The sequence below is a fragment of the Lissotriton vulgaris genome, chromosome 12, assembly GCF_964263255.1.
Source record: "Lissotriton vulgaris chromosome 12, aLisVul1.2, whole genome shotgun sequence".
NCBI lineage: Eukaryota > Metazoa > Chordata > Amphibia > Caudata > Salamandridae > Lissotriton > Lissotriton vulgaris.
In genome coordinates this window covers 128,539,217-128,558,747 of record NC_141700.1, presented here as the reverse complement: position 1 = coordinate 128,558,747, position 19,531 = coordinate 128,539,217, and the positions used below count along the sequence as shown (strand labels likewise).

At 46.3% G+C, this 19,531-nt stretch overlaps 1 protein-coding gene across 2 annotated transcripts in view; it reads right to left on the bottom strand.

The window, feature by feature from the left end:
- The window catches only part of DENND4B (DENN domain containing 4B), a 286,354-nt gene that overhangs the window by 27,122 nt on the left and 239,701 nt on the right, over positions 1-19,531 (bottom strand). For both annotated transcript variants that reach the window (XM_086947548.1, XM_086947549.1), the window contains exons 26-27: positions 19,329-19,494; positions 1,518-1,582 (exon numbers count right to left, since the gene is read on the bottom strand). In XM_086947548.1, the coding sequence (XP_086803674.1) occupies positions 1,518-1,582; positions 19,329-19,494 (231 nt within the window). The remainder of the gene's footprint in view (positions 1-1,517; positions 1,583-19,328; positions 19,495-19,531) is intronic.

The window sequence follows — 19,531 nt, the reverse complement described above, 5'->3', positions numbered from 1 at the left end:
AAATTCTCATTGCTTTGTAATTTTGAATGATTCCAGCGCACAAATGGTCCACTGAAGAACTACCCAGGAGCAATCCATCCGCACTGTATCATTTGCATACTGGACCACAGGTACAGAGCCTGGTCATGGTTAATAGTGTCAACAGGCCACCAGTGGGGAGATTTAATAACAAGGGCCCTAAGATACATCCTTGTTTAAGTTCCCAGCGAAGAAAGGTGCTGTTGCCTAACTTGAATCTAACTCACGTATCCATGTACTTACTGGCGTGAATATTTGAAACCGAGAGACACGTTGTTACCGGCCCCTGGTCTGCGCGTTTTGTTTTATGATTCCAAGCACCGCTACATCTTTTTATCGTGAAGATTCATCATTAGAAATCTTAGAAAGAGCTGCATTATCTTTTCATGTCTTATGCACTCGACTATCCCCATATCAGGTGGATGATTTGTCTGACATCAAAGAAATATTCGGTTAACGTAGCTGCAGGTGTGACCAGGAGGCATTTGTTAATACCATCACCTCCAGAATTCAGTTAGTTCTATTTGCATCGATAAAACTATTTTAGACGCCGTTAAACGGTTCCATCGATTTCAAATTCCTATTTCGACGCTCTTAAAAGTCTATTCAGTATTACGAACCTTTTAATCGTGTTCCTCATATATCACGAAGGACTGCTTGAGTTAATATCAACATCTTCGAATTCCAATTACATAAAAAGTTCTGTGGATATTTGAATGAGACACCTCGTATATCACAAAGGATTATCTGAACTATCATCAACGTCTCCGAAATCCATTGAAATAACAAGAAACCCTTCTCTTGATCCTATGGGAAGTGGCTATTAAGGTATCTTGTGATTATTGATTTCCTGTGTTCTAGTAATACGTGGCTACTCCTGAAGAAGGCGCTGGTTGCCGAAACGCGCGTCGATAATTATATTGTGCCACTGTGTGTTTTTTATTTGGAAAAAAAGCATTTTTCCCCTTTGGCTTTTTAAAAAATTAAGTGTTATTGTATTAATTTATGACTTTATGAATTTATGTTGATGTATTAGCTCTTCGCCATGGAGCTATAAACCTTTTTTAATGATGTGTTATTGTGCATGTTTTCTTAAATGAACCAATAAAAAGCAATAATTTTACATGTTATTAGTTTTTTTCTGCCTCTCTATTATATTTGACAAGAAAAAAGTGAATTGCCTAGGTTGTTGTTCTCATATCTTACTGGCGTGAATGTCAGCTATGTTAAGACCACAGAACAGCACTAACTATCTAGTAAATCTGCTTGTGTTTACTTACACTCCAACCTCTCAATGAATTAACATCTCATATCACAGCTATCAAAACTAACACGGGGTACAGACCACAAAGTTTCAACTCAGCTGTACAAAGTGAATGCTTGATCATAGTGCAGAACCACCATAGCAAGTCATTTGCGCTTTCAAACCCATGATCTCATATTCATCCACTGCAGGTTCCAATTTTCTTGTTTACACTCCATTTTATATTGCCTCTTACCAATGTCTGTGTGCTCCTTCCCCAGGGCGGCCAATGTCAGGAAGAGAATCTCTCGATAAATGCTCCTGATGGCAAAAAACAGAGAGCAGAGATGAAGCAAAGATCTGTGTATTCAACAGCTTCTATCTCAAGTAATACAGTTACCACATGAAACCAACATGTGCTCCAGCACAGGACGGCCATTCCCAAACTGTCCAAGTGGAGAATTAAATTAGATAAAGACAGAGCAACAGCAAGAAGAAGCAGGTAGCTTTGGCTTACAAAGTCATCAAGGCCTTTCACCATTGGGAATTCCAGTGGAATAGAGAAACTCACTCGTTTTGGCAACCACTTAACAAATACTAACTCAATAGTACCCGGTTCTGCTTATCTACTCCATGAGAGCCAGCAGCAATGAAGGCCGAGTACTGAACTGGTTGATAACACTTAGACGATAAAGGAAATGGTCCACAATAATATCAGTCAGTGGGACTGATGGCCTTAAAAGGCAGAGACATGGTGGGAAACTAAAAGATGAGAACAGCATATGGGATGAATAATAATGGCGGGCAGCGGAAAAAGTAGCAAAAAAGAATAAACTTAGGCTAGGAATAAAAAGGATTAAAAAAGAAGCAGGAAAAAACATTGATAAAGGCAGACAGCAAATGACATATTAAATGTAACAGACAACATAAGAAGGGAAACTGTCAGACAAAAGCACACAAGGGTCCATCAAGACACTTCAGTCATAGCAATATTAACCAGTAGGAGAAGCAACTATTATTTGGGAGTGTTTTTGTTGCAGCTTTTCATTATTTATTTTAATTGGGTCTCAGCTAGACAGAGCATGCGAAGAGGTGTGTTGTGTTTAATCTATGGGCTTCAGCCCACCCATAAGGTTATCATTTGCTCGCTCCATTGTCGCTCTCATATCCTTAGTCTCCATTTGTCCATGCATGCGTCATGCCGCACTTGTGTTTAGCCCTCCCCCCGAGCATGAACCAACTACTTGTGTCCATCCATTGCTCCAATTTTAGGAGATACTTTTTTATGTGTGTTTGAGCACTCTACATGAGTGCTCGTGTTTTTTTTTACTTCGCTCTACACAAGAGTGCATTTATATTTTTCCAGCTACTACCCCTTGTGTAGCTCTCTGCCCCCTACATTGTGCTTTTTATACCCCTCTGTCGTCCGTTTGATATTATCGCACCTATGCCCCCAGGTGTTGTTTTAGCAGCCTGTTCTTCCTACGCACCCAATCCCCTGTGTTCCTCTGGCCGCTTTGAACATACCATTTGCGTACATGCTACTGGGTCGGCTTTCAGTTTCACCATGGCATGCCACTAAGGGTCAGTCCTTGCAAACAGTGTCTGATGCTATTAAGTGGAGGGCCAGCTGGCAAAAACACTGTTGTGACGGGTGGAAATGGCCAGTAGGAAGCCACAGCAGTAGCACAAGTGTGCACATCTATGCACTTTCAAGCCTTCATCACAGATCCGCTGCCCTTTTGCACTGCACATAGACTCTCCCAAAATGCTTCTGCCACATTCAAGACCTTCAAGATTTTTCAGGATTAATCAGTATTACTGTTCAGCTCATACCCCTGCAAGGTCTATGTTGCACCAGTTTCTGTAATGTGCGAGACAACTTAAGGGCACTTACATGCCATGATGAGCACCCCTTTTGATACGCTTCAATCCCCAATTCCTTCACTTTTTTCCTTTGTAGTTACTGATCCAACTCTGATCGGTAACTAAAAACAAAAAAAAGAGCCTTGTTAAAAGTTTTTTTTTATTTTAAGGCACTGATCATTCACGTTATAGACTCAAGGGGCCGCAAAATGTCATTCTTTAGAGTAGGACCACATAATTCTTGGACTCTTCACTCCAGGAATTTTATTACGGAATAAAGGTGTGTTAAACATTGTGCCTGGAAACACCAGATTACCTCTACAGAAACCGTCTGGCGGCATCGAAAGCTTATTTTTGTTTGATTCTTTAACCATGCTGTGTCAGGGAAGCTGAAAAGTTAAAAACAATTGGCAAAGCCAATAGGCTACAAAGGTGAGACCTGTTGGCTTTGCCAATGCTTTTTAAGTTTTACTTTCAGTGGTGAAAGTTAACAATACCACCTGCAAGCTTTAAAACATATAACTGTCTTAACAGACCCCTTTCCTATCTTCCAAGCATCCGGCCCTCCCAACCCACTGCAGTCTCTACTGCTGTCTGATGTAAGATGTTTAGTACACTCTACCTCCTCGGAACATTAACTTCTAGGAAGTCCGGTGCAAGTAACTAGCACTGGTTTCCTCAGACATTTGAAGAATTTCCCCTTTGGTGTTGTGAAGATGACTTACAAGTGATGTTCCCAAAGAGATTTATTTCCGAAAATAAAATGAAAAGCAAGAATCTACTTGCAAAACATCTATTCTCCTGGCCTCCTCAGCATAAACCTCAAACTGTCAACTCCGTTCTAGAACCCAGAAGGCAAAGGAAAAGTGTACATGGCAGAGCCAGGGCAAGGCAACGAGAGCAGAGAACCTTTACCATAAGTATAATCAGAATCGTTAATCACTGCACAAAAGATATAGGCTTACTGCACTGTCTTACAATCTAAAGAGAAGGGCACCTACACCTAGTGTGTGCCAACCTCTTCTCTAAAAGCCACAAGAGTCTTTCTAGCCCCATTGCTAGGGTGGGATGACTGCTGCCCCCACAGTGCTTATATACCCACACAGCGTCAAGTAACCTCTGATAAACCATGTCCCCAATTTGGAACTATATGGATATAATTCACCACAAAGGGGCATCGCAATAATATCATTTCGGGCATTTTACTAGATCCGAGCACGTCAACCGTTTTATCGCATGTCATACTATCTACAAGAAACCTAATACCTTAGTGAAGGACCACAGTATAGTATGAGGTAAGCTCTGATCCCACAGCCCCTCGAACAAGTGTTATCATAGCTGTGTATATGTTCAGAGTATAGCGCCACGTATAGGGTATTTTGTAGATGGTTTGGCACTCTGATATACTAGGTAGATGTTGGCTTTAATTAATATTTTGCCCCATTGTTCATCACCAAACTTTATTCCTGGGTTGTTCTCTCATGCATACTGGAATGTCACCCTGTGCAGCAGTTTAGATTTAGATTAGATTTTGTTGATGTCTGAGATGGTTTGTGATGGGTTCCTTTGAGTAAGAGGACCTTTTCTAATAGCATGAACGTCCTGGATGCTCTTGTATCTACATAAAGATATTGAACCCAGGATATGATCTAGAAATTATGGAAACTCCATTTTTGATAGCTGAACTGGTCTTAAACCCCTTCCATGCTCATGACAATGTCAGTACACTGGAGCTGTGCTTATGACGAGCTGGCCTTGTCATGAAGAATGGGGATCTGAATATTTCAGCACCCAGCGGGAATTCCCTTAGCACCCAAGGTGTTCATCTTATCAAAATATTTAACAGCATCTTAACAAGTATTACCCTAGCGTGAGGCAACCCACCTTCTTCTATATCACAAAGTCCCCTCTTGTCAAACCCAAGGATGAAGTTTTAATTGTCACCAATGGTATGAAGCTGGAGAGATAAGTTCTATCTGTATGCCAGGCAGGTCCCAAACTGCATGTGATGTCCTGACAACTGGGGAGATAGTTAACCTCTTGCTTCTCTGCGAACCCTGTACCTAGGGCACCTCCCATAAAGGATAATCGTCATGTCCTCTACACTGTGCCTTGCCTTTTCAGTGTCTTTCCTTGTCCATTCCATGCATAACCAGCATGAAATAACATTTAAACAATATTGCAAAAGAGAACCAGACTTTGAAAAAGGCATACAAGGTCCTAATGATGAGTTGGGAAATGTCACTTGAGAAAATAAATCTCACTCGAATTTCACCACCCACAATACTGGAATTATCGGGTTTGCATACTCCAGAACTAATAATTCCAGGCCTGGAAATACCACAGCTCACTTTGCTGCTTTCAGGGCTGTGGGTGTGGGCAGAAGCACAGCCTGGCTCCAGCCTGACTTCTGCAGTAACACAGAAGGAGCAAATGCTTCCACTGAACAGATAGAAGTCTGACCGGACTCCTTGGGCTCCACCACATCCACCTGCACAGTGCAGCAATCACTGACATTTTCTGCCCTGCTTAGAGCAGGTGCAAAATGTCATGGGTTTTCAATGTGAAAATGTGAAAAATGTACGGCAAAGTACCTAATGAACAGTTTACTTACCTTTGGTAACGCTTTTTCTGGTAGAGACTAACTGCAGATTTCTCACCTTAGAAAATTCCTCAAGCATCAGAATGGATCCAGAAAATGTTGAGCAGTAACTGTAGGTGGCGCTGATTGACTCAACAAAGTTTGCGTTGGAAGTGATGTTGCAGTGCCCATATAAGCGCCACCCTTGCGCACTGACATCTGTTTCTTTTATGACTGTGTTCGTGCCAAAGAAGCTGAGCCACATCAGAATAACTGTTTAACCAGTGAGCAGCATCTATTGGGATCTTTTAGGTTAATAGCCCAGTTCGCAGAACAGGGAGGATGGGAGGGTCATTGAGGAATCTGCAGTTAGAGTCTTTACCAGAAAAGGCATTACTGAAAGAAGTAACTTGTTCTGATGGAGACTTCTAAATACAGATTCCTCACTTTAGAGTAAATACTAGCAATACCTCCCAGGAGGTGGATCATCCAACTGGCTCAAACGAAAAAGTCCTGGCGGACCGAATGGACGAAATGCCCACTTCGACAGACTAGACTGTCCAAGCAGTATTGCTTCGGGAACATGTAGAGTGATGCCAGATGGCAGCTTGGCAGATGTCCAGGTCAGGTTCCCCGTGGGAAAGCACTGTAGTGGTGGCCTTGGCCCTGGAAGAACGGGCCAGCACTTGGAGGCTGCTATTTAGCTGAAACATAGCAAATCTTAATGCAGAGTACAATTAGAGTTGCTACTTTTCCAAGAAGAAAAACATACAAGACATTTTATGGTGTTTTAAGAGTCTACAACGGCTGGGACTTGATACTAAATAGAACTTTAAACAAATGTGTATGTGGGGGAAGTGTTGTCCCTGGTGGCCGGGAAGAAGAAGAAGGCACAAGCGGAAATGGTTCGGAAGGAGGCGGAAATTGCGCGCTTGGAAGAGAAAGTGACCGAGACACATGCGCCGGCTGAAGAGTTGCTAGTCAGGTCAGAGATAAGGCGATAGCGAGCCATGCAGTGGTCCAGAGTCGTATTTATGAACATGGAGATAAGGCCGGAAAGTTGATTGCTTGGCTTGAACGTGGGGAGTGGACCTCTGTATTGGTGCCGGAGTTGGAGGGGTCGGAGTCGCGGACGCTTACAGATCCACAGGAAGTGGCGGATGAGTTTGCTGATTATTATCAGAAGGTTTGTACGGCTGTGAGTGCCTTTACGGTGGCTGAAAATTGTGAGATGATCAGAGATATTGTTATGCCTTGTTTGTCGGAGGATGATAGGGGTTTCCTTAATTCCGCGCTGACGGACGATGAGGTTGCTCAAGCGATTAGGCAGATAATATCTGGTAAGGTGAATGGTCCGAACGGGATCCCTATCGAATTGTATAAGTTGAGTGCTAATGAACTAGCTCCATATGTTCGCGCCATGTTTATGGAAAGTAAGGAGTGCGGAGAGCTCCCCTATGATCAGCGTATCGCCAATGTAGTGGTTCTTTATAAAGCGGGCAAACCTAAGATGCAATGCTCCTCCTATAGGCCCATATCACTCCTTAATGCGGAGCCTAAGATATTGGCCAAGCTCCTGGCGACCAGGTTAGTCAATGTGATCACGTCCTTAATTCATTCGGACCAGTCTGGCTTTATGCCACGCCGCAATACGGCGCTGAATCTGCGTCGGTTACAGGGGGTCCTTGGGGAAGCCTCGAAAATACTTGAACCGACTGTGTTGGTCTCCTTGGACGCTTCGATGGCATTTGATCGGGTGGAGTGGCGGTATTTGTTTGCAGTGCTGGAAAAGCTGGGCTTTGGAAGTGAATTCATTAGATGGGTGCGCTTACTGTACACTAAGCCACTGGCTAGAGTGATTTTGATCAGCGTATCGCCAATGTAGTGGTTCTTTATAAAGCGGGCAAACCTAAGATGCAATGCTCCTCCTATAGGCCCATATCACTCCTTAATGCGGAGCCTAAGATATTGGCCAAGCTCCTGGCGACCAGGTTAGTCAATGTGATCACGTCCTTAATTCATTCGGACCAGTCTGGCTGTATATACGGCGCTGAATCTGCGTCGGTTACAGGGGGTCCTTGGGGAAGCCTCGAAAATACTTGAACCGACTGTGTTGGTCACCTTGGACGCTTCGATGGCATTTGATCGGGTGGAGTGGCGGTATTTGTTTGCAGTGCTGGAAAAGCTGGGCTTTGGAAGTGAATTCATTAGATGGGTGCGCTTACTGTACACTAAGCCACTGGCTAGAGTGATTGTTAACAATTGCAAGTCTCGTGATTTTCAGTTGGGAAGGGAAACTAAACAGGGATGCCCTCTGTCCCCTCTCCTTTTTGCGCTCGCTATGGAGCCGTTGGCTGCGTGGGTGTGATGGGACCGGTCGATCCGGGGCCTGCGGTGGACTTCCGACTGGGAAGACAAGATTTTGTTATATGCCGACGATGAGTTGCTCTACCTTACCAGGCCTAAGGAGTCCTTTGGGGCTTTTCTGGATGTATTGGCTATCTTTAGCAGATATTCCGGCTTGGCCATTAATTGGGCCAAGTCGGTGATTTTTGTAGTGGTTGGGGAGCCTCCGGTGGTCCCGCGGTCGTACCCTGTGCGGATTGAAACGACTGGGTTTCCGTATTGGGTATTTATATTATGCTCGATCCGAGGTTGCGCTATGAGAATAACCTGGCTGCTCCGTTGAGTAGGTGTAGGGCGGACATGGAGCGCTGGAGGTCCCTCCCTCTCTCTTTGCTCGGGAGGGCCGTTTTGTTCAAGATGATGGCGCTCCCTCGGTTCTTGTATGTATTACAGAACTCGATGGACCCGGTGCCGGTTGCTTATTTTAAGGAGATGGAGGCCCTCCAGAGGCAGCTCCTCTGGGGTGGCAGTGCGCATATAGCTTTCAGCAAGTTGACCCTCCCTTGGTACGATGGTGGGATTGAGCTTCCGGATATTCGTAGGTACTACTGGGCCTCTCAGTTGGCTGCAGTAAACAATATAGTCTATGGGATTCCAGGGGACCCGGGTTACGCTATGGACCGGGGTCAAGCCCCCGGAGGGATGATTGACAGAGCTTTATACTGACTGGTCCAACTGCCCATGTGATACGGGTGTGGCACGCGGCTAATAAATGTTTAGGATGGGAGGGTAGACTTACATTGGCCACCCCTCTGTTCAATTCTGAGAAGTTGGGTTGTATGTGGAAGACCAAGGGCTTCGATAAGTGGGCTCTCATTGGCATTTCTAGGGTTGGAGACGTCTGGGGGAAGGGCGCTGTTCACACGTTTGAGTCCCTGGTAAAACAATATAACTTGCATCAAAACGAATATTTCCGCTATCTACAGGTGAGGCATGCCCTAACTACACTTGTCCCAAGGGGTGCGGTTCTCCCGGAGGCGTCCGCTCTGGAGGACCGGGTACTAGACGGGCATATCCCTGAGAAGACCATATCGTTGATTTATCGTAAACTGGTAAATCATTCTGAAGACCCACTGCTGAAGATTCGAGCTCAGTGGTGTGCAGATGGGCTAGAGTTGGACGATGAGGACTGGACTGAGGCAGTGGCCTCTCCCAAGGTAGTTGCTATTCCGATGCGGCTCCGATTGGTGCAGCTGAAGATCCTGCATAGATGTTATATCACGGGGGTCAAGCCTGGTACAAATGGGGCGAGCTGAGAATGGTGCCTGTAGGCGGGAGTGTGGAGAGGATGGCACCTTGATGCATACACTGTGGCATTATGATATGGTACAGACATATTGGGCCGGAATACATGCAGAGTTGGGGGAAGTGTTGGGAGTGGAGGTGAAGCCAGAGGCTCGGAGATGTCTGTTGAACGTGTGGGAACCATCTGATTTGAGTGTCTACCAAAAACAGTGGGTTACGTTGACGTACATGGTGGCTAAGCGCAATATAGCACAACTATGGGGAGCTAGTCAGCCGCCCCGGGTCACCAAGTGGGCGGAAGACCTTGATTGGTGTATGTTTGGGAGAAGTCAGTATATGTGGCCCGGGGGTGCCCGCGGAAATGGAATAAGATTTGGGGAGCGTGGAATAGTCACTGAGGTGACATTTGTGATCCGCCTGCGTCAGGCCTCGATACAGCATTGCAAGAATCCGATGGACCCTAACTATTAACTGTGGAATATTTCATTCTGTATGGTATTGTAACCTGTGCATTTGCATTGCTGACGTTTACCTGAGAGTTATTCTATGTAATTTTATTTTATTGTTTAATAAAAAGATTTTTTTTTAAAACAAATGTGTATGTGTTCATTTGTAACTTGACTTTACTGTCCTTGTTTACATTAAATTATGAGTCATGGATCATTAATGCAGCTCTAGAACACATTTAACCACTTGGCTGCTAGGCGTTTCCCCCCCCTGTGCTGGAAAATGCCATTTTAGTGGCACCATGACTAGCTCAGCTCGTCATCAGCACACGACACCCGTGGGTGATGACGAGCTGAGCTCGTCATCAGCATCGAAGGGGTTAAAGCTGCTTTCGGTTTATATTTTCTGTTAGAAGAATGTAGAGATAAGGGCTAAAAATACAGGCTTTAGATTAATCTGCTTATTTTGTAACAGCTGTGATATTAAAATACCGGTGGTGCCGGTAGAATAGTGGCCAGGTGACAGCTCTAAGTACAATGCATCAAGGGATGGTCAGTTTCTGCACCATCTTGCCCTTTTAGGTCGACGCCTACCAGACTGCGCAACTGTCTCGTTTGCTAAAGACATCTTGGGTGAATTCAGAAAGCTGAGCTGACCTAGGAATGCATTCCGCCCATTGCTTACCATTGGCTTTGTAACGCACATGTTCTGGCTATTTGCTGGCTTAATTTGCTTTACGCTTTCCAGCCTGAGTTGGTCTCTCCTGTTGCCAAAACCTTGTTTACTGTATTCTTCCACAAACTTGTTTTCTATAAACAGGCCTTTAAGTCTTGTTCTTATCTTATTACATTTGTTGCACATACAAAGGTCAAATGTCAGGCTCTCTCTTCCGAGGGAGTTTGGTGTTTACTTTTAATTTTCAGACTTCAAATTGAGAGAATTTATGCGACAATCCTGCCGAGTATCCATGTATGAGGAGTGCAGGATATTTTTTTCCCTAGCACACAAAACAAGCATTTACAATGCAACGGTTTCGCCTTTGAAAAAGTTAGAGCTATTGGCATTGTAAATGCCAGGCGAAACTTAAAAAGGACCACATGGAATTCACATGTTATTCACCACATAGAATGCGTGAGCTGCTTGGGGAAGGTGCTAGCCTTCCACTCAGAGAATAATGCTCAGGGCGCCTCTCTGGCTCCAACAACAGGGCAATCCTCGAGACAGGACTATCTCATAGTACTCACGCGCGATCCATGTTTGCTTATGAAAACACAGATCATCATTAGACAACAGTATAGTTGGGAATTCAGGCAGGTCTGCACATCTTTCAGCATGCAGAGTTTTTTGTATTAGACCCTACACATCTGTCTTTGTGAAACCACCCACCCCATCCCAGGTGGTGCACAAGTGTCATCTGCCTAATGACGAGTGAAGCACTGAAAACTGAACTCTGCACAGCCCAGAATGAGTCAACTAGTGAAGCCATTTATGCCTGGCACTATGGAGAGCACTTACTTTGTGTCACAAATCACAATAGGTGTCAAAGGTGAAGGAGGCGCTCTGCGATGGGCTCAGGGAGGTCTGAGTGAATACGTGCCCTCTCTCAGTGCAATGTGCGCAGGACGTCTAATCATTATGATGGCTCCACGTGCCCCATTGTTAATTGTAAACAGGGCCCCTCGGTGCCAAGAATCACACAAAGCGACTGAGACTCGAGGGCCCCCTGGGGACAGGCTCCCAGGATCCGAGATCACACCAGCAGCAGTGGGTGCGCTGGGATCCCTTATATATGGATGGGGCTGTGCTCACAGCACAGAGCTGAGGGGCGGCTCTGCGTGAACCTTGTACTTGCAAGATGTAAACACTATGCTGATGACCGGTGTTTGAGGGGGTGGGAGACTTGGGGGGTCTCTGGGATCAGCCTGGCTGCCACTCTAGGGTCCGTTACCAGAAAGTAAAGTCCTTGCTCCTGAATTGCAGAGTGTGATTCACAGACTGACCCGGCTCCCTCGATGCTCGTCAGGAGGGGAGCAGCGACCCCCGGTGCATCATTACAAGACGGCGGCAGACGGGACCACTCACCCCAGGCGGGAGCCAATCTATGTTCGCCGGGTCACGAGAGTCACCGAGGAGCTCGGGGTGAGTAACAGAGACCAGGCCGCCCATACCCGAAGCCACCACATCAGGGGCGGAGCTTCCATCAGTTCAGCGGGTGCAGTGGCACCGGGGCCCAGAGGCATGAGTGGCCCACAGATCCCTGATATTTTTTGCATGTAACAGTTCACACAGTGGCCTGGGGGGGGGGGTGTCTTTCCTTCCTTGCATCGGGCAGGGTCCGTGACACACTGCATCCACCAGTATTGCAAGCCCCGCCCCCTGTGCAGGTAAGTGCTTTTCAAGCGGACATTGAAACTCTGGGAATCCCTTCACCTGGTTTCTTTGTTGGCAGTGGGGGGGAGGGGGGGGGGGGGGAGGTTGCCCTAGGACCCTGTGTCTGAAAAAGTGTCAGAAACCTGCTGAGTGGCAGGGGCCGCCTGCAGACTGTGCCTCTCGGGATACTGTGCTCGGCTGCAGGAGTCTTCCGTCCAATAATGTTGAGCATTATCGGCCCTTTCACTGATTGATCACCACCCTTAAACTCCCCTGATAAGGCAATAATCAATTTGAACTCCTCTTGCCCAGTGAGTAAAATGTTCGTGTCTGGCGCCCCCTTGCGGTTAACGATGCAAAATGGAATACAAAGCCCTGATGTGAAGTTTGGAGCAGCGCTTCCTAGCGCTCGGCCGCGCGCCTCACCGTGCAGCTTTGCTGCGTCCTTGAAAGATAACTTCCACCAAATGAAACCCGAGAAGAGTTTGTATCAAGATCAGCAGTGATCTCAGACTGGAGGTCAGAAGTGGTAACACACCCCCTACATGGACGGCTCAGCGCCTCATGCAGCATTGCAAGGTGACTGCATCCCTGCACACCCCCGGAACGGGGGAGGTAGCAAAAGGTACATTACATATACGAACTCGAAAGTTTCAAGACGGAGCTTCGCAGTAAGCTACTGCCCGGCCGCCATCTTCGGCGGAATGACAAAAACACGCCTTTGCTGAAAAAAAAAGCAACCGCCCACCGCCGCATGACGCACGAAAATGGGCGGGATGAGTAAAAATCGCTGGAATGCCCGCGAATCTGCTCGGGGAATGAGTGACGCATCTCTGTTGCAATGGCTAGCCTCCATTTATGGAGCTAGCCAATCGAACAATGAGGCGGAACAAAGCCCCAGACTGTTCTCAAAAGATTTCGCCTGCGCAAAACGCTGCTGCGCAGCTGTTCGCCAGACGAAACCTAAAAAGGAACCATGCTGAATATTTCAGGATTATTACACATGTACATTGTTTTGAAACTAAAGTGCGCTGCAAACAGATATTTGATATGATCAAAACAAATCAATACACTAGGTAATGATTTTTTAACACATCTTTTGTGTCCAGTAAAACATTAAGTCAGTACAAACTTCCTGATCATTTCATTTGAAAATTAGTAGTCTGTAATGGCAGTGCACTACCACACCGCATACTCCACTCTATCCCTTCCACTCCATGCCACTCCACTCTACGCCCGTCCACTCCATGCCACCTACCCCAATCCAATCTACCCCATTTCACTCTAATCTATGGCACTCCACTCCAATGTACCCCCATCTACCTCACTGCACTCTTGCTACAATCTACTCCAATCTACCCTACCCGTCTACAATGTACCCTATTTTAATCTACCCCACTCCACTATGATCCAATCTACCCCACCAGAACCAGTCTACCCCCCTCCACTACACAATACCCCCACCCCACTCCAAACTACCCTAATCATATCCAACTCCAGTGTACTCTACCATAATCACAACAAACGACCCCACTCCACGCCTCTCCACTCGTATCTACCCCACTCCAGATCAATCTACCTCAATCCACTGCACTCCACTCCACTCCACTCCACTCCACTCTTCCCCAGTCTACCCTAATATATGTATCAATCAATCAATCTGTAGATGTGCTGAGCGTTACTGGTCACCCGTGAGGGTATCCATATGCCCTACAAGCAGAGGGTATCCACTCTACCACGATCTACCCCAATCTAATCCATTTCACCTCAATCTACCCCACTCCAGTCTACCCCAATCTACTTCACCACACTTGACCCCATACTATTGCACCCCATCGCAATCTACTCCATACTACAATAACTCCACTCTACCCCAATCAACCCCACTCCAAACTTACTTCATATACCCTGCTCCAAACTACCCTTATATATCCCACTACCACACTCCAGCCCCAGTCTACCCACACTCCAGCCCCAGTCTACCCACACTCCAGCCCCGTCTACCCACACTCCAGCCCCGTCTACCCACACTCCAGCCCCCGTCTACCCACACTCCAGCCCCCGTCTACCCACACTCCAGCCCCCGTCTACCCACACTCCAGCCCCCGTCTACCCACACTCCAGCCCCCGTCTACCCACACTCCAGCCCCCGTCTACCCACACTCCAGCCCCCGTCTACCCACACTCCAGCCCCCGTCTACCCACACTCCAGCCCCCGTCTACCCACACTCCAGCCCCCGTCTACCCACACTCCAGCCCCAGTCTACCCACACTCCAGCCCCAGTCTACCCACACTCCAGCCCCAGTCTACCCACACTCCAGCCCCAGTCTACCCACACTCCAGCCCCAGTCTACCCACACTCCAGCCCCAGTCTACCCACACTCCAGCCCCAGTCTACCCACACTCCAGCCCCAGTCTACCCACACTCCAGCCCCAGTCTACCACACCCCAGCCCCAGTCTACCACACTCCAGCCCCAGTCTACCCCCACTGCAGCCCAGTCTACCCCCACTGCAGCCCAGTCTACCCCCACTGCAGCCCAGTCTACCCCCAATGCAGCCCAGTCTACCCCCACTGCAGCCCAGTCTACCCCCACTGCAGCCCAGTCTACCACCACTGCAGCCCAGTCTACCCCCACTGCAGCCCAGTCTACCTCCACTGCAGCCCAGTCTACCTCCACTGCAGCCCAGTCTACCCCCACTGCAGCCCAGTCTACCCCACTCCAAACTGCCATGCTAATCTATCCAACTCCCTCACTCCCATATAACTCAATCTGCTCCAATCCACACCACTTTAACCCCACTCCACGCCAATGTAATGTAATGTAATGGTATATTTATATAGCGCGGCTATCACTCCGAGGAGCATCTTGGCGCTGAGGAACGGAAAACCCACTGGAAAGAGGAGGTGGTTAACTGCAAGATGGTAGGGAAGAGAGATCAGATCAACGTTTTACATAGAGTGTCCGGAGCACTGAAGATCCAGGTTTTTAGTTCCTTCCTAAACAGGGACTTTGATGTAATTTGGCGGAGTTTGTTCCAGACCTTTGAGCCTAAAATCGTGAGCGAATTTCATCCCATTGACACCAAACTCCACTCCACTCTACCCCAATCTATTCTACCCAAAACCCCATTAACTTTTAACAATGCAGAAAAGCAGGCGGCCACACTGGTGAATATAATGGCTAAACACATTATCAAAGCCAATAACTCTTGCGTAAGTAAGACCGAATGGCTTTGCCAATACTTGTGCATACAAGTGAACCGAATGAACAGCTGATCCTCCACCAGAATCAATGTAGAAAGAAAGACCGCTTTCTCCGGGTCCAGGCAGTGGAGTCTCTCCTCCTCCTTACAAGGATAAAGTGGGGCGAAAAATGTTGGTAACTTGATGCTCTGGCCATCATGAAAGGGAGTGACCACCTTTGGCAGAAAAGAGGCACGTGTCCGCAGAACCAGTTTGCCCACAGAAAAAGCTGGTGTACGGAGGGTGGACAGACAGAGCTTCAAGTTCACAAACCCTCCTTGCCATGTAATGGCCACTAGGTAGACTGTCTTGATTGCCAGCAGCCTCAGAGGGCAGCTGTGCAAGGGCTCAAAGGGAGAACACACGGGGCGAGTAAAAACTAAAACAAGTTCCCATTGGAGCAAATCAAATGGGGTAGAAGGGAACAAATGCTGCAAACCCTTGAGCGAAGTGTCACAACCTGTGACTTGAGCAGGGAGGGTTGATCCGCAACTGCAGAAAACTGAACTAGCCAAAAGGTAACCTTTAGTTTGGCAAGGGCTTGCCCTGGGCACTGTTAAAAATGGGAAACAGCGTTTACAATGAGGTAAATACATTGCATGCCTTTGCCTCACATTTTTTAGCACGCATATTTTTACATCGAATATGCATTTACAACGCATGCCAATACCACGTATTTAAGGTAAGTTGGGAAGGGGATGGGAGGTCTCCCCCCACAAATACATTGCTTTTAAATCTAAAAATAATGCATGGTATTGGCATGCGATGTATTTACCAGCGTTGTACCGTCGTACAACCGTTAAAAACACCACAAACAGCAACACATTTGAGCGGGTTGCAGAATGGGAGTCCAACATGATGTGAGGAGCACAAAGCCACAAATTTGTCCCAACAGCAGGTGTATACAGTCTTACTTGAGACTCCTGGCGGCTTTGTTGTATAAAATACTGAAAATGCTTCAGTCCTGAAATGATTAGACTATCAAAGAACTATCAGGAGTCTCTTTGAAGTTACCTTAAAGGCAGTGAAGGCTGGTACTGCTGTAGAGTTCAGATTTCTTTTCTTTTCATCCGGAGGACAAGAATGGAGAGCCCGATAGAGACTCGTTACAGTACCTGCTTTTTAGGACTGCCTGTGCTGAGCACCAGCCGGACCAGGCCCACTTAAAGCCCTGGCTGAAGTGTAGATTTTAGTGCCTCACATGTTTAATGTATAATCAGTTCACTTGTTTATCAGAATTCTCAAACCTGATGGAGTGAGAGGTGGGAATTCCGTATCATAATCATTTACAATTGTCGATGTCTGCCAATTAAGAAGAGAAGAGGAATTAGCTGAGCACGGACTTGCGAAAACAATGGATTTCTCTGGGACCACTGTCTGCTCATGTGAGAGGGAGTGCGTCATAAGTTATCTTATGTCTTAGTTTACTAAATTCAGTGACCTGCAAATGATTCGGTCGATTGTCACAACAAAGCTATCTTTTTGCTGGTATTGCTGAGGCGATTTCAGATGTAGATTACATATTCAAAGGCGCAAACAACTATTTCTTTTAACATTTAATGCAGCACATTGCCAGCGAGAGAGACAAACTTTTCTCAGAGATAACGATCAGCAATGTGATTTTATTTACTCCCACCAGCATTAATATTTAATCAGATTTCCGAAGGGTTACAGTCTACAGATTCATGTAAGCAGGGAATGCAGGTGGCAAGGAGAACCACGCACAGTGACAGGGTAACCCCTCTTCTGAAACACAGCACTTCTCCTGACAGAGGGGAGGGCCAGGAACGGCATGTGCTCCAACATAAAGCGAACAGGTTTGTAGGGCTCATGAGCTCACTGAACAGCTGTCAAGACAATCAGGTATTCTGATTTCAATGAAGAATTCACAGGCAGACAAGGTAAAATAAAAGGTATATGAAGCCCTACGAAAGAGCGTGTCCCGCAAGCAGGCAGGGAAAAGCATTAAACAAAATAGTGCTCGGAGGATGTAATGAAAGCCTACTGAGTAACAACACACGTAACGGGGTGTCGCCATGGGAGGTGACAAATGAAGACAAGACGGTAGTAAGGAGGGACTACCAAGCCAATTTACGAATCAGAAGCTAGGATTTCCCAAGGACAATGACACAAATCAATGAAAAATGTGGGCGGAGCTTCACCTCCATACTCCGAATATAGCATGCCTGGCAGAGCAGCGAATGCGCTGTCTAGGCTCAACCTAAAAAGAAACTGATATTATTAGTGTGCAGGGATGGTGCATATATAGGGCACCGTGACGTCATTTCTGACGTGGATGATGTGGACGCAAAGCTAATAGACGCCAGCCATCGGCAAGCAGGGTACTGCTTAAGGTTTTCAAGATCCAGACGGACGTCAGGGAATATTCGAATGCGAGGAATAGGTGGTTAGAAGTCTTTAACAGAACTTTCCTCGTCTGTGTCGTTATTGTCCCATTCCAGGGACAAAACCCGAAATGGCTGGCATTTGGGGCATGGATACCCAAGTATTTGGAAATTCCCTCCCCAGTATTCACACACCAAATTCCAGCCAACTTGTAATTCGGGTCCTTAGATTTGCAGGGTGAAAAAGGAGCAAGAAAACTACTCACACACACTGGGCAAATACATCTCCTTTTGTGTCATGGAAAACGAACAAGCTAAGGGAAGACACAAAGGACATGAGGTAATTATTCACTCTAGTTTCTATCCTATGACAGTTCAACCTTTATGTTCCAAATTTCCAGTTATTACAGGTTATGTACAAATGACCAACCAAAGCGGCAGAGTGATGCAGTATATTGAGAACTTAAGACGATCCTTACTCATGACCTTCAAGTTAATAATTTAATGGCTGTCTAGCGGTAACTGTTGTTAGTTTGTCTTCTTTTTAAACTTGCAATGATTCCCATTTGTGCTTGATTCGGTGTTCTGTATTAAGGAATGCTTCAGCATTTCTTTGTCATATGAACAAGCCATCTGGGAAAGCTTACTATGCGTTTGTGGGGATAAAAACTACTTACCGCTGCCAACAGACATGGAATACATTGTTCTGTAATGAAGTGGGTATTGCCCATGCATATTAGCTTTCTACCTCTTAGGAAGCTACGGAGTAATTCAATTGTGTTCTCTGGGTTGCTTTTACTAATAGTAGCTGTTTGGTCTTGATATTTATTATGATTTATGCAGTTCGAAAAAACTAAACATGGTATTGTGGCAGTACACGTTGTAGCGTCAACTTCAGGAGAATTTAGTGAATGTAAAGAAATAAGCAGCTGTTGGAAAAAAAAAGCTTGTGATAAAAGAGCAGGGGGCAATGATGGAAGAAGGGGATGTTACTGGTCAGTTGACGGAAGAGGAGAAATAGATTCTGGTGCAACACGAAATAGAAGAGGTGCAATAAAACTGCAACAGTGGTCGATGAGGTAGAAGTAGAGAAGATGGTGATGGATGTGCAGGATAAGCACATTTGAAAGAGGTGGAAGAAGAGACAATGGAAGCAGATAAAGCAGAATAGGTCATAATGGAAGAATATGTAGATACGGTGGTGATGAGGAGGAGGACGTGGAAGTAGAAGTGATGGAAAAAGAGGGGGTAGGCGAGGTGGTGATAAAGGAAGTAGAAGAGGTAGGAATAGAAGTAGTGGTACATGACGTGGTGATGAAGAGTAGGACCTGGATCAGGTGGCGATGGAAAAAGACACTAGAAGAGGTGATAATGGAGAAAGTAGGACAGGTGATGGAGGGAGTAGCAATGGCAGAAACTGTAGCGGAGATGAAAGAGGAGGAGGCAGAAGAAGGGGGTGACAGAAGAGAAGGAAGTATAATAGGTGGAGAAGGAATAGGAGAGTGAAAAAGAAGTGGTTGGGAAGGGGTGCAAGTAGCGGTGTAATATGATATTGTTGTACCTTTGTATTCGTGGAGGAGAAAGCTGGTTGGCTATTGTGTCCATAAATAGAGAAATGGCTTTATGGACTTCGTTGAGTCCCACATGCCGCAGAATCTCTTCGAGGAAAACAAGAGTGAAAGGATGGTTATGACGCCGCCAGCACTGAGCACGAATTGGGATGTTACCTGTAGAATAAAAGCAAAATGTCATCGATCAGTAAAC